Raw genomic sequence first — 16,236 nt, 5'->3', positions numbered from 1 at the left:
AGTGACAAGCATCACACTTGAGGTCTGGACACCTGCCTCGATGCTTCGGGGCCAGGTTCCCCCACCACAGCTTTCATTTGCCAAGTCAGGGATTTCCTTCGGCCTTGGTCTTCTCTCCAAAAGGAGAGCTTTAGACAAAATGACCTCCCATCACTTTCTCATTTCTGGAAAGCCACAGAGGACTAAGTCTTACAAAGTGAAATTTGGTAGGTTTTTAAAAGAGACAGCTGGATGCAGACAGGATGGGGAAGTCCTAGGTTAAAGCAGCAAAAAGAAAGATTTGGGACTTTAGCTGATGACTAACTCATTATGAGTCAACAAAGTGGCTGCCCCAAAAGACAGGGCAATCTCAACCTGCATTAGTGCAGACAAGTGTCCAGGCCTTTCTAAGCTCTCTGCAGACAAGACTACACCTCCAGTGTTGCCATCAGTCTCAAATGCCAATGTGGTGACAAGAGAATTCCGACCCTTGCCTTGAGCAAAGGTTGAAGGAAGCAGTCATGCTGAGGAGTGGGGACAGGGTAGGAGGGGCAGAGACCAGAGGTACAAAAACCACTAAACTGAGAGTCCTATAGAAAATGACTTTTGAAAACATCTTGTATCTTTAAGATCTAGTTTGGTACCCAAAACATCACTGGCATGCAAATATTTGTTGAAAGGAAACCTCTGAGTATGTGGAGAACTTTCAAGTGAAAGTAGTATTCTGCTTGTTCTTGGTGGTGTCCAAGGCCAGAAGTCAGCCCATGGTAGAAAGCCACAGGAGGCTGCCTTGTCCCTGCATGAGGGGAGGTGGCTGGTCTGTGCACCTCTGCATGGAGGGCAGCCAGAATAACCTGAAGAAGTCCCACCTCTGCACCAGGAAGGCAGCCAGAGTAACCTGAGGATAGTCCCTCCGATCTTGGAGGCCACCTGTTAGCTCATTATATTTAGCTGCCCCAGGGGGCATTTTTCTTCACATGTAACTTACCTGTCAGGGTAGTAGGAGAATGAGTGCATGATAGCACTGGTGGCATAAGAAACGATTTTAGCTGCCACAAAGATTGTATTTTTTATTTTAATACTGCATTTATGTATTTAACATGTATTAGGGAACAAAAAGAGCTAGCACGTGAAAACTTCATAAATATTATGCAACACAGCTCAGCGCCCATGGCTCAGTGAGTAGAGTGCTGGCCACATACACTGAAGGTGGTGGGTTCGAGCCCGGCCCGGGCCTGCTAAACAACAGCAACTGAAAAATAGCTGGGTGTTGTGGTGGACGCCTTTAGTCCCAGCTACTCGGGAGGCTGAGGCAAGAGAATCTCTTAAGCCCAAGAGTTTGAGGTTGCTGTGAGCTGTGACACCACAGCACTTTACTGAGGGGGACATAGTGAGACTCTGTCTCAAAAAAAAAAAAAATGCAACACAAGGTTGCACTGAAAAAGCAAATAAATTTAAAGTTGATTTAATGAAAAATATGAAGCAAATTGTAATACATATATATTCAGATATGATAAAAATTGGAAGTCATATGCAAATAGTTGAAGCCTATTCTATGTCAATTCTATTAAAATCTCAAATAAAACATAAAAAACCATTTTACTCTTTCTTACTAGTATTCCAACTCCTTCTTCTGCCTGTAATAGGATCCTTTCCTCCATCACACTATCCCATTACCGGACAAGACTCAGATTTCTTTTTCAATTAAAAAAAATTCAATCACCAAAATGCAGAAACAACCTAAATGCCCACCGACCCAGGAATGAATTAACAAGCTGTGGTATACGTATACCATGGAATACAATTCAGCCATTAAAAAAAGATGGAGACTTTATATCTTTTATATTAACCTGGATGGAGTTGAAACATACTCTTCTTAGTAAAGCATCACAAGAATGGAGAAGCAAGACTCCTATGTACTCAGTTCTAATATGAAGGCAGTAGATGAGCTAATACAAGTGGGGCGGGCAGGGGAATGAGGGAGTGGGGAGAGGGGAGGTGGAGGGGGGTGGGGTCACCTTATATGGCACACCTTCTAGGGGTGGGATACAAGTATAAGAGGGACTTTATCTAACAAATGCAATCAGTGTAACCTAATTCTTTGTACCCTCAATGAATCCCAAACAATAAAAAAAATGCACTAATACCCATAGAAGAATTCAAAAAAAGAAAAAACATAGAATAAACAAAAACAACAAAAATCTTCTCAAATTTTAACACCCCAACTTCTCAATTGCTTTACACTCATACATGTACTTTCTAGCATAGGGTAGATGTACTTGATACTTTTCATTATGAATTTAGCATATCAGATTGCTTTGTTGCAAACTCTGCTACAGTCAGAATTCTTGGCTACTTGTCATTCCTCAAACCTAACATAATTTTTTCTTGCACTTTGTAAAGAAAGTATATCCTGATGTCTTTGTAAATAAAGTAGGATTTATGCTGTGATTCAGGTGCTAGAGTTTCAGCCTCTTCTCCAAATACCTTCCTCAAGAAGCTTTAGGTACCGTTGCTTTTCTTGTTTGTAATTTTCCTAAGTGTTTTGTAAATCTAAGGTTTTATTTGCACCCCAATAGTCCATGTGTTGTCTCTGATCTCCTTAGGGGGCTTTGTATCAGTAATACCCTCTCTCCAACTCACAGAAGTTTCTTTCTTCTCTCATTTAAAAATGTTTCAGACATCCGTGAGGACTCTGTGTCCTATGAGTGTACATAGCAGATGCCATCTGGCTTTACCTTGCTTTAATTTAAGCTTTCCTTTTGTATTCTCTTTCCCTGTAACCTCGCTCCCAACATTTAAAAGATTTACCTTTTTGTATATATTTTTATGCAATGAAATTATTGACATATTGCCTACTTTATGTATTATCTCATTGTAGCTAGCTTAGTTTTGGGATATGCTCCACATAAATGTCAATTTTACCATTGCATCTAGATATGATGAGATCAGGAACAGTGACCATTCAGTTTGTTTGGGACAGCTCTGATTTGTGGACAATTAGACATGTAATGAGCATTCTATAGGAAGTTGAGCTCTGGAGAAAATGTCCCCAGTATCAAGGAAAAAGAGTAACAGATTATTCTTTTTGTGGATTTTTTCATAGGCTAGATTACAGTGGACCTTCCAGAGAGTTTTTCTTCCTGGTATCCAGAGAACTCTTTAACCCATATTATGGCCTATTTGAATATTCAGCCAATGACACGTACACAGTACAGATAAGTCCCATGTCTGCGTTTGTAGACAATCACCATGAATGGTAAGTATTTTTTTCCCCAACACTTTTCTTCAGTGGATTTTCTGTGATATTGGTTCTTTTTAATAGGAACTCACATTTCTTTTAATATTATTTTCCCTTTGGGAAAAATCACATTTCAGTGAAGCACCTCATTTGACTATTGTTTTTGTTGTCAAATTTAAACATACAGGCAGTCTTTAAGCTACAAATAGATTTTGTTCCATAAAATCAATCTAAGTGAGTTGGGGAAAACTTTCAAAAGTTTTTTCACTTTAAAAGAAAGTTACGGATGATCTTATGTTCCTCTCAGCAGCTTTGGACCTCTGCAAACTGGGGTAAAAAGAGAAAGGGCCTGACCCAGAGGCCAGCAGCTCACTGGGAAGTGACAGACTGCGGGTTGGGAAGTGACAGACTGGGGGTTGGGGCAGCTAGAGCTCTGGCAGAGACAATGATGGTGATGTTCTAGTGGGGAGTCAGGTTAAGGGGAGGGTCCTGGAGAAACAGTGGCAGAAGGGGAGGAGTAGGGAGTCACAAGCAGTGGCTGTTCATCGCATTGGCCATTTGAAGTTTATAACCAGAGGCTGCCTCTTTCCTGACTTTTCACACAAAATCTTCAAGGAGAACTGATTTAGGATTCCCATCTGGAGATTATTTATTCTGAAAATGTCAAATTGCACTCTTTTAAAAATCCTTACATCTTTTTTAAATGCCTGCATTTTAGACTTTAAATAGCTGTGGACCCTGTATTAGCTTGTTCCTGTTCATTTTCACTGATAGTAACAGAGGAAAGAACAAGAGTGGGATTCATGGAAAAAGCTTCTTAGCTTCTTTGAGTCATGAGGTTAATATTGGAGGGTGAAGGGCGTTGACTTTGAGAACTCATTCTTCAGATTCACTTCCGTTTAACTATAATTTAGAGTCCTCCTAACTGTGACTATCACAGTTGTGCTAACATAAGTGGAAATAAAGAGAAACAATGTTGCTTGGCATTAATCGTAAAACAGCTGCCTAATACTAAAATTGCAATCTCAGGCAGTACAGATTTATACTTTTGGAAGGCACCAGACTTTCAAAGAGCTAAAAACTTGAATGCTTTTGAAAGAGAAATTAAGTGTATATCTCAGGCAGCAACTCCAGTCATAACAAATATATTTAATGAAGTTTCCAAAGTGATTCAGAATAGAATTGAGCATCAAGATTTTTGAGAACAGAATGTCCCAAAAGGAAACCCCCCTAACTGTCCATAACCATAATTCTCAGTAAAAATTATTATCAGGAGTAGAGATTGAATGCAAATGGGGGATAGGAACTTTCTTATTCTGAGATTGGGTTTTTCCTGAGAAGGGAATTGCTATTGAGTTTGCACGAGAGAAGTCCTTCTAATATTCATGCACACCCACTAAAAGCCAACAGCATTTTCCCCATGTCTGGCTGTCTTGCTCTGTCAATATCTCTTAGAAGTGTTTTAAGGAAATTTCACTGAAATGTCAGTTGGGATCCACCTCGGCAATGTGGGGTGCTACGTGGTGGGCAGTGTGGACATGGGGGGAAGGTAAAGCAGTGCCTCTGAGTATCAGAGAGAAATAGATTTCTTCAATAAGTAGGTATGAATTCTTGGCCTAATGAAGACACCAGCCTGCAGTGTACACAAACTCTCATGGGCCTAGTAGGCAATTAATCTTGGACAAAGTGAGAGGCTTAGAGCTGGAAGGGGTGCTAGGAAGCAAATAAAGTCATCAGAAACTGCTCCAGGAAGGGTAAGCTACCCATGGTTTTCCTTCGCAGGTTCCGGTTCAGCGGCAGGATCCTTGGCCTCGCACTAATACACCAGTACTTGCTGGATGCCTTCTTCACACGGCCCTTCTATAAGGCTCTTCTCAGAATGTAAGAGGGTATTTATTGCTTGTGTAATTAGCACGTAAAAATGCACTATTTACTTCACTGAAACTAAATTTAATGTCAAGGTCATTGTTTCTATGTTCACTGTCTCAATGTAATAGTTGCTTAGATTTCTGAAACCATTTGGCTCCCTGTATTTTTCCTACTTCTGACCCTTTCTTCCTGTCTAGGTCCCAAAGTCCTAGTTTTGCTCTACTCTGAATAACTTATTCTCATTTGTTGCAACACATGTTTTTTTTCAAAACAATTGTACTTCAGAGACAGCCCTGGAATTCTTGTGGTATTAATGCTGATTATTAATAGAATAGTTGTGGGTTGGTCTTGGTGATTCACAGCCCCCATTCTTCATAAGATGCATTTTATATTTGGCTTTATGTAAACTTCCAACTGCTTACTCTTGGTTCAAATTTTCCTTTGTTTTTGTTTTACTTTTTTTTTTTTTTTGACAGGAGTGGACAGTGCCGCACTTTTCTTAAGATCTCCCTAAGTGCAAAACAGCAATTTGTGACGGCAGATGAAAATTTAGCATCCACGGAACTTTTTCTTCATTGTTATCACAATGAAAGATTGCAATTATTGTAAAATGTAGAGCTAACTGTTGCTGTCATATAATCAGTAGTTATTTACGAGGCTAAACAGCAAAAAGCAGCTGTCTGTGGGGTGGTAGCTAAAACTTACAATGAGAAAGCAATGAATTATAGTTTGATTCTGTTCAGCCCCTTCCCTGACCGAGGCCACATATTTGCTTTCTGTAAAATTAAAGCACTAGACCACAAATGAAAGTAAATACAATATTTCTTGTGGGCCTTAGAGAGAGAAGTAGAAAGACTTTAACCTGCCTTTTTTTCATTGTCTTTGCAACTGTAGTACTGGGCAAGAGAGGCCATTTTCTGCCTCTCTGGTTCTCCCAGGCCCACTTTCCACCTGGTGTTTCACTGCTTTAACTCTCGTCTTTAAGCTTCCTGAAAGAGTAGGGTGCACTAATTGTTTAAACTTACTTCAAATTCACTTCTTCAGCCTGACTTCTTTCCCCCTAGTACCCTATCGAGGCTTTTAAAGAATACTTTTTAGCCCTTACCTTACTGGGCCATGCTGCTGCTTTTGACTCTGCAGACTCTCCCACCCCCATCCTCACCCTCATTTTCTCATGCGTTTTTCCTCCGCTGGCATCACTGTACTGTCCTGGTTCTCCTTTTACTTTTTTGTCTCTTTCGTGGCCTTTCCTCTGACTCGCCCTTCAACCTCAACATCCCTGATGTCTCCATTGTTGGCTTCTGGCACATCTCACTTGATGTCGTGGGGAAATTTCTTCACCTGTCCCGTCTCCTGCTGACCCCCAAGTCTGTCCCCTCAATCTTAATCTCTCTCCAAGTGTAGTCTCATTTGGTCAACAGACCACCAATATCCACTTGGACGTCTCACAGGGTCCACTAAATCAACATAGTTAAAAGTAAACGCATCAATTTTCCCTGAACATTTCCCTTCTCCCATGTACACAGTGGCAGTTAACTGTGCCAGTATTTGTGGGTCACTCTGGCCAGTCACAGACAGGGATGGTAAATGTTCAGTACACTCTCTGCTCTTCCCCACCTCTGCCTCCATTCCCAGGCTGTAGTTCCTAAGTCATTTCTAGTACATGTTCCCACTGAGCTCACTGTGGTCTCAGAAATCTTCTCAACTTATAGTCAGAGTTCGCTTGTGACATGAGTTTATTTACCACCCCCAATAAAACCATGTAACTAATTTCTACATGTTTGTCTTCTAACTAATCCTCACATTTATCTTCTCTTTTCCACCCCTGATAGCCCTGCCCTAATTAGACCCCTTATCTTATTTTGGCCTGATTACTGTAGTGGTCTATTAGTTTCCAACCTCTGTTGATAACCACAACTCACATCTGAGCCTGTTATGCCCTGTCTTAAAATTTTTCAGTAGTTCTGAATCACAATGCTCCTCAGAATGACAGCCCAGCCTGCTCCCAGCCACCTTTCTAGCCTCATTCTCTAGAAATTCTGTCTTGTGGTTAACCCTCTAGTATTGCCAATATGCTTGGAGTATTCTCTATACCTGTACCTTCTATTTTGTTCATGTTATTCTCTCCTTCCCCTTTTTTCCCCTTCTCCTCCTTCACTTATTCCTTTTTACCTCTATAGCTGTTAAGTATCCTGCAAAATTTTTTCCCTATAAAGTTTTTGCAAGATTTAATGTAGGCATCATCTGTTGCAAAATGCTTTTCCTAAATCTGTAAGTCAAAGCAAATGTTTGCTCCAACAACTACCTATGCCTACCTTTTCTTTCTTTTTTTTTTTTTTTTTGTAGAGACAGAGTCTCACTGTACCGCCCTCGGGTAGAGTGCCGTGGCGTCACACGGCTCACAGCAACCTCTAACTCTTGGGCTTACGCGATTCTCTTGCCTCAGCCTCCCGAGCAGCTGGGACTACAGGCGCCCGCCACAACGCCCGGCTATTTTTTTGTTGCCGTTTGGCCGGGGCTGGGTTTGAACTCGCCACCCTCGGCATATGGGGCCGGCGCCCTACTCACTGAGCCACAGGCAGTTTGACTTTCACTTTAAAACTTTCACTTTAAAAAGTGCATGAATTTAAAGCATTACCTCCCCTGTGTTTCACTTGTCAACTCCTATTAACTTACCTATAGGTGCACTGTCCCTGCAACTAACCCACTAGTTCCCAAGAGCAGCTACAGTCCATCAAGTAGCTTTTAATTAGGCACTTGATGTCTAATAAACATTTAGACTGAACCTGACAAAATGACCCTTGAAGTTGGGCTGAGAGAGAAATTTCAAAACAGCTATTGCAGATAGTTGCTATTCCCCTTATAGCAGAGCCATGTAATAGCAGCTCCACCTCATGTAATCCCCACTCTGCAACAAAGAGAGATTCTGTGACTTACTGTTTTCAGAATCACAGAAAGATAAGAACTGTGAAGGAAAAAGGGGATGCTTGTGAACATGAATCATAAAATCTAGTCTTTCAACAAGAAAGCTATAACCCAGTTACAACCTAAGAATAGGGGGAAGGGGGAAAGGGAGGGAAAGGAGGGGGGTAGAGGGAAGGGGATTGGTGGGATTACACCAGCGGTGCATCTTACAAGGGTATATGTGAAACTTGGTAAACGGTCTGTGAAGCTAGTGAATGATGCCCCATGATCATATCAATGTACACAGCTATGATTTAATAAAAAAAAAAAAACTAACAAAAGGTTAGAGGCTAAAGCACATACAGTGTAAACATATATAAAGAATTTCAAATCAGGAGAATGGTATTGTAAGCTGGTGTCATATAGCCAAAAGAATACTGGATCCGAGTAGGGAGCCGGCCCCATGTACCGAGGGTGGTGGGTTCAAACCCAGCCCTGGCCGAACTGCAACCAAAAAATAGCCGGGCGTTGTGGAGGGCGCCTGTAGTCCCAGCTGCTCGGGAGGCTGAGGCAAGAGATCACATAAGCCCAGGAACTGGAGGTTGCTGTGAGCCGTGTGACGCCATGGCACTCTACCGAGGGCAGTAAAGTGAGACTCTGTCTCTACAAAAAAAAAAAAGAATACTGGATCCACGTTGTCAGCCCAACTGCCAGTTCCCAATCTGGCATTGACTGGATGCCTGTGCAGACAGCAGCCCCTCTCTGCACCTCCAGTTACTGTCTATAAAGGAAGGGAAAGACTGAGCAATCCATAAAGCATTTTATATATCCAGGATTTTCTGATGTTATACCAAATTCCTGAATTATTTGATTTAGTTACTAAACTTAATAAAAGTCCGGAAATCACTGCCCATTTAATTGGTCTTTAATTCTAGTTCCTTTCCTTATGACTCTGGGTTTTCACTAATAGCCATGCCTGCTTACTTCTTTCCACCTGTTCATCATCTTAGCCTGTGTGACCTGAGTGATCTAGAATACCTTGATGAAGAATTCCACCAGAGCCTACAGTGGATGAAAGACAATGATATCCATGACATCCTAGACCTCACGTTCACGGTGAACGAAGAAGTGTTTGGGCAGGTCTGTATATGTGCACACTTGGTGCCGGAGTGTGGTAATCGAAGCCTATTGCTTGGTGAAGAATTAATTCTGTGACTAAGAGCAGATGCTTATTTATTTGTGGCTTGTTAGGTGATTCAAACCCAAGATCACACATTTACAATAATCTCACTTATAAAAATTATCCTAATGCCAATTTAAGATGCTGTGGTGTACAGATTATATAATCATATGCATTGCAGGTAATCTTCTTATATTTCCAATTAAAATATCCACAAAAGAGGCTCAATGCCCCTAGCTCAGTGGTTAGGGTGCTGGCCACATACACACACCAGGGCTGGCAGGTTTGAACCCACCCTGGGCCTGCTCAACAACAATGACAACTACAACAACAACAAAAAAATAGCTGGGCATTGTGGCCGGCGCCTGTAGTCCCAGCTACTTGGGAGGCCGAGGTAAGAGAATGACTGAAGCCCAAGACTTTGAGATTGCTGTGAGGTTTGACACCAGGCACTCTACCGAGGGTGAGATAATGAGGCTCTGTCTCAAAATGAAATAAAATAAAATATCCACAAAAGATATGAGAATATGCCTTACATAGAATAAAGTTTTTATAAGTCTGTGCTATTGAATTATTTAATTGGCATTATACTTAGTTCTCATTCAGATTTAAGAGCTGAAATTGATTTGAAACTGAGGGAACATCAGCAGTATTTTGAGGAAGTCTTGAAAACAGAGAACATATTGGTAGAAGGGTAGGTGAAAAGATTTATTTCAGGAATTATATAGTAGTTTATAAGTAATATTCCTTTTTAGTTGCCAATATTTGGCTATTTTCTGAATTTCATATGTTTTGAAAAAGAAGTTCTAAATCCAACATTCATTTGAGTATAATTCTGCTTCCTTAAAGCATATCTTTCCTTGAATATTGGCTCTTTAGGTCTAGTTGATCCTGAATCTTAGAGGATTGTGTGAAAATGGGTTTTGTCAAACACTCAGAGAGCAGCAGACTAGTATCTGGAGCCAATTCATCTGTATTTTAAAAGGTGTATTTTATTAGTTAGGATTTAAAACTTGAGCATTGGCGACACTTTTTTGTTTGTTTAGCCACTGAGAGCCCTCAAACAAACATCAGCTTAATGCCTGGTTTTTGCTGCGCGTCACTGTGCGTGGTCTCTCTACCTTCTTTGAGATGCACACAGGGCTGGCATGGGCAGCTGGCTGGCTGATTTCAGCTCCTTGGTAGCAGTGTTGGTATGACATCAGGAGTATTGCTTGATAACCCTTCATTTCGTTTTTAAATCTCAGATTACTGAACGAGAATTGAAGCCAGGGGGTGCCAATATCCCGGTCACAGAGAAGAACAAGAAGGAATACATTGAGAGGATGGTGAAGTGGAGGATTGAGAGGGGTGTCGTGCAACAGACCGAGAGCTTAGTGCGCGGCTTCTATGAGGTAAAGGCAATCAGCAGTGCCGGGGTTTTGCTGCCTGGTAGCAATGAAGCCTCAGGCATCTTCCTGTACTTGACACTTGTAGATTATTTCCATTTTCTCTTCTGCTGTATTTGCTGTTGCTCTTTCAATTTAAAAGGTCCATTTTTCCCCCCTGCATGTTTCAAGAGCACTAGAAAGAAAGCTTAATGTACTTGTTACAAGAGATCGCTGAAATAAATGTCATGACCTGAATTCAAGTAGCATTTGATGATTTAATGACCACTAATGGCATTGAAGGAATTCATGTATGATTACATCTGGGTAACCAAATGTCGTGCTTGATGAGTGAAGTCATTATATCTGAGGGCCAGATGCGTTGTTACATGTGACTTTTTCTTTAGGAACACTAGATGTTTTTCAAAAGAGAAAAAAGGCAACTAGATTAATCAGTGGCCAATTCTATCTGTTGAGGCCCATCTTAGCAACCTTATGCAAAATACTGTATAGAGAGTTCAACAGTTTTCAAGTACACCCGCGTTATTTCTAAAACTCCTCATACCCACCTTTTCTGATGAGGCTTAATTATAGATGCCGCTGCTCTAGTTCTGAAGCCATGCTTTGTACTCTTTTTATTCCACAGGTGGTGGATGCCAGGCTGGTGTCTGTTTTTGATGCCAGAGAGCTGGAACTGGTCATCGCAGGCACAGCTGAAATAGATCTAAGTGATTGGAGAAACAACACAGAATATAGAGGAGGTAAAATTTGATTTATAGATTGCTGGATTTTTTAAAGGAAGACCTGGTTCAGCTGTCTGACTACAGGACAGACAAAGCACTTGCACTCTCTTCACAGGCCCAATGCAGTCTCCCTTCAGACTTTGGGCAAGGCACATTCCCTTCTTTTCCTAGTTACCTCATCTGTCAGATGGGGGAAGAACTGTTTATCTACCATCAAAGGTTGTCATAATTGTTGCTGAGGAAATGTAATCATAAGAGCACTAATTAATTACTTTATGTTGTTGTCAGTGAAGCACCAGGGAGCTAGCACTCAGCTGGTCAAACTCCACCTGTTCTGTTTTCATTCTAAAATTAAAGAGACACACCTGTTGAGCTTCCCAGTCAGTACAGGTCTACAGTTCATTGAACTACTTAGCAGTTGAAACACCTGAATGGAATAAGGCACAGTTCCCAAAATTCAACAAGTTTATTGGAGAAGCCCTTATAAATTCAAGCATTAAGTTCAAATGAAAAGAAAACTGTTATAGGATTAGTTGAAAGCTGTACTATCTGACACTTCAACAAATGGGAAGCTTTAGAAGTATCATTTCTGTAGATCAGTAGAAATTATCAATTAGTAACTGGGACCAAAGCCATTGAAATGCGACTGTTCAATCAATGGACTTTGCATTGGACCTCATAGTAATCCAGAAGTTAAAGTTTTTATTCAGTAATTTCAAGCAAAGGAAGAATACGCTTTGTGGAATTTATTGCAGTGTTAGAAGGACTTCAGAAATTCATGACCAATACTGATGATCTTCTGGTATGGATTTTTCTTTTAATTCAAAATGTAAGAGGTGAGCAGCAGTTCTGAACTTGGATAATGAAAAATACAAACCAAATTAATCAGTTAGCAGAATAAATTGAGAGTTGAATAGTTCTTTAGTTATCTATAAGTTGAAACAGAGATTTGTTTTAAAAGACAGTTTTAAAAGTTTGGGTAAAAAATGCCTTAACATTTACTAAATTGCTCTTGGTTCTGCCTATTCTTGGCTCTTCCAGCTCAGCCCTGTTGCCATGGGCTGGCCTTCCCGGCCTATTTTCTCTGAAAGGCTGTGTACTATAATTGCAGTTTCCATTGCTGCTATTTCTGAAGTCCAATTGCTAAAATAAGTCTTTTCCAGTCAGCCCCATGGATAATCCATACATAATTTTGGTTATTATAACTTTGTTCATCAAACTCTCTTTATTATGTGGAACATAATTTCTCTGACATGCTACATGGTTTACATTTTACCATAAATACCATTAGCTAATTTCTTCCCCCCAGGAGATTCTAATAGCAATGTAGTTAACTCACTGAGTCAGCCATTTTCGCATTTATTTTATTTACTACATCTGACCAATCAAGGACCTGTTTCTATGGTTATTATAAATTTTATCAAATGGAATCCTTGGGAGGGGGCAGGGAGGGGGCGAAATCTCCAGCTGCCATGTGTGCTAACCCTGCTAACCCCACTGGTTGGCACTGGATGAGGAAGCGGCTGTGTTCCCACTTGCCATATGTTCACACAGCAGCTGCTGGCAGAGAATATGATGAGAGATGTTCACTCTTCCTCCTCCAAAGGTTTGGCACAAAAACTTTGAAGCTACAGAGCCAATGCACTTATTTTATAGATAGGAAAGCAATTTGCTAGTACCGAATAGCTAGGCTTTATCAAGGCTGGTCCCGGACCTAGGTGTCTCCTTGTCCTCTCCAGTACAGCCTACCCTTTACTTGGATCCTTTCCTTCTCCAAAGGGGACTTCACTTCATTGATTAAATGATAAACAGTATGATTAGATCCCCCTCAAATCTTACAACTACTGAAACATGAGGAAAAATTCAGATCAAAATAATTTCTAGCCACCTTCTATTTTGGACTGCTGACTCATAAAGTAGTTTTTATATAAATGTATCTATTAACTGGTTTGAATCACTGATTATACCTTAATCCTTGTCATCCTTCTTTCTTTTAAAATTTATAACTACAGCCTTAACCCAGTGTGAGATGATATTTTCGACATTTTATTAAATTCTACTAAAGCCGCCAGGCACAGTAGCTCATGCCTGTAATCCTAGCACTCTGGGAGGCTGAGACGAGTGGATTGCTTAAGCTTACAAGTTCAAGAGCAGCCTGAGTGAAAAAAAAAGGGAGACCCTGTCTCTACTAAAAATAGAAAAAACTGAGGCAAGAGGATCACTTGAGCCCAAGAGATGGAGGTTGCTGTGAGCTATGATGATGCCACAGCACTCTACCCAGGGTGATAGTTTGGGACTCTGTCTTGAAAAAAATAAATAAATACATTCTACTAAAGTATGGAACAGAAGTAAAATTTAATCAATGATCATTTAGGATTTCTTTGTTGGGGAAATTCTAAGTCACTTTTCCTTTTTATTAATAAATCAATGTGCAAGTAATTCTACTTTAAAATATGAATATATGTAGTTGTTAAAAGAGCTTACAATTATGTCTTTATTTGTATAAATTATTCAGTTAATGCCGCTACTCTACCAAAAGCCCAAAGAGGATTTGTTTTCTTTGCTCCTGTGCCACAGAGCTTAGTACAGTGTTTGGTACAGTGATACTCAAAAATTATTTCTTATATAAAAGACCAAAGAGTTAAACATTTCCAGTAACAGTAATTATATTGTACAGAGATGATATGGTTAAAATAACTCATTTGTTATTCTTCTCTTCCAGTTTCATTTGCTGACCTCTAAATGAAAACAGAGACACCTTGGTTTTGTTTAGTTTTATTTTTGCTTAACTTTTGACACTCATAGGACCATATTTATTTATTTATTTATTTATTTTGAGATAGAGTCTCACTTTTTCACCCTCTATAGAGTGCTGTGGCATCATAGCTCTCAATAACCTCAAATTCTTGAGCTCAAGTGATTCTCTTGCCTCATCCTCCTGAGTAGCTGGGACTACAGGTGCACACCACAATGCCTGGCTAGTTTTTCTGTTTTTAGTAGAGATGGGATCTGGCTCTTTCTCAGGCTGATCTCGAACTCCTGAGCTCCAGCAATCCAACCACCTCAGCCTCCCGGAGTGCTAGGATTACCGGTGTGATCCACTGCAGCTGGTCGCACTCATAAGACCATATTTACTATGCTGATTTCTAGTCTTCATTACAGACGACCTTTAAAGGATCGAAGATGGTGGTGTATGTCTTGGAGGCCTTTTGACATGTATCTTAGTAACTTAAAATATTCAAGTCAAAGTAACGTGGGCTTTCATGATTGGTTTGATAGGGTACCACGACAATCACATTGTAATTCGGTGGTTCTGGGCTGCGGTGGAAAGATTCAACAATGAGCAACGACTTAGGTTGTTACAGGTGAGATATCATTAGTTAACCTTTTTAATGTACTACTATAATTATTGTTGGAAGTATCCACTTTTAAAAATTGCTAAGTATTCTTCATAAATGCATGCCATTTTTATCTGGAAATTAGAGAGACACCATTTCTAGATTCTCCTTATTGTACAGTTATGTGACTCCATCACTATACAGAACCTGCCTGGCTGTGTCAAAGCATTTCATGAGGAAGGACCAACTGCAGTCCAGGAATCCACATCTACCTTCCGGACAGTTTGGTGCCTTCAGCAAGAGGCACCCATAGTACCCACGGTGCAGGCCAGCATCCCCTGCAGAGAGAGATGACCTTCAGTCCCTTGAGAAGGGACCTAGTACCTTCATAGGATCCTTTCTTTTCCTCCATCTAACTTTCCCCAAACTTGATAAAACAGTGACATTCATTTGTGGTGTTTATCGTCATCCAGGGCAACTGCTGGTTGGTTACAGTGGAAGAAATACCAGACATGAAGAAGCCCCGTGGATGTTCAGGCAAAGCCTCACAAATAGACTGGGCCTTGCTCTTTTGTGTTAAGTGTCTGTACCTCAAAGAGGTACTGCAAGCCCAGAAATTCTATTTTGTTTTAAATTCTGTACCGCAAGCCCAGAAATTCTATTTTTTTTTTAAATTCACCCTGAGTTAATAAGGGAATTATGTTAACTAGACTCAGGTTAATTGATACACCCACTTTATTCATCTATAATAGGAAATTTGTCTAGGTGAAGTTTCTGGGCTGGTCAGCTCTACAGGGGGTCTTATTTTCTACAAACCCTACACATCACCTTTTTCTTGATAATGCACTGTGCTTTCTTAGTATTTTTCTCTGGCTGTTTGTCAGAATTCTTGTCTTATAGTTACTTCATGCTTGTAAAGTTTTGTCTTCCAAACTTTCCCTTCAGCCAGCTCTTCCTCTGCATGGGAATGATGTGATGTGTTTCCCAGCTACTGGTCTCTGGCTTCACCTTCTTCTGTTTTTTGGATTGATAGTTTGTTACAGGCACATCCAGCATTCCCTATGAAGGATTTGCGTCTCTCCGAGGGAGTAATGGCCCAAGAAGATTCTGTGTGGAGAAATGGGGGAAAATCACTGCTCTTCCTAGGTAAAACAGAAAATAATGTTTCTTTACTGCCACTGTGGTGTTTTAGGGAGACCTTAACTTATGTATATTTTAATTATTTTTTGTATTAAAAGTTAAGGAGAGTGAAAAAAATGTTTAGAATGGCTGGGCATGGTGATTTATGCCCATAATCCCAGCACTCTGGAAGGCTTGAGGAGGGTGGATTGCTTGAGCTCAGGAGTTCAAGACCAGCCTGAGCAAGAGCGAGACCCCATCTCTACTAAAAATAGCCTGGAGTTGTGGTGAGTGCCTATATTCCCAGCTACTTGGAATGCTGAGGTAAAAGAATCATTTGAGCCCAAGAGTTTGAGGTTGCTGTGAGCTATGACTCCATGGCACTCTGCCCAAGGCAACTGAGTGAGAATCTATCTGCAAAACAAAAGCTTTTAGAATGAATTTCTGATCACCTTCCTAAATGAAATAAAAAAGATCTCTCTAGTCACACTTAAAA

General features: G+C 40.5%; 1 protein-coding gene across 2 annotated transcripts in view; it reads left to right on the top strand.

Moving 5' to 3' along the window:
- HECW2 (HECT, C2 and WW domain containing E3 ubiquitin protein ligase 2) overlaps nt 1-16,236 on the top strand; it is a 404,230-nt gene that overhangs the window by 371,758 nt on the left and 16,236 nt on the right. For both annotated transcript variants that reach the window (XM_053597578.1, XM_053597579.1), the window contains 7 exons: nt 3,086-3,238; nt 5,003-5,101; nt 9,004-9,133; nt 10,421-10,567; nt 11,187-11,301; nt 14,563-14,648; nt 15,655-15,767. In XM_053597578.1, coding sequence (XP_053453553.1) covers nt 3,086-3,238; nt 5,003-5,101; nt 9,004-9,133; nt 10,421-10,567; nt 11,187-11,301; nt 14,563-14,648; nt 15,655-15,767 — 843 coding nt within the window. The remainder of the gene's footprint in view (nt 1-3,085; nt 3,239-5,002; nt 5,102-9,003; nt 9,134-10,420; nt 10,568-11,186; nt 11,302-14,562; nt 14,649-15,654; nt 15,768-16,236) is intronic.

The sequence above is a fragment of the Nycticebus coucang genome, chromosome 7 (assembly GCF_027406575.1).
Source record: "Nycticebus coucang isolate mNycCou1 chromosome 7, mNycCou1.pri, whole genome shotgun sequence".
NCBI classification, from domain to species: Eukaryota; Metazoa; Chordata; class Mammalia; order Primates; family Lorisidae; genus Nycticebus; species Nycticebus coucang.
This window is presented reverse-complemented; position numbering and strand designations above follow the sequence as displayed.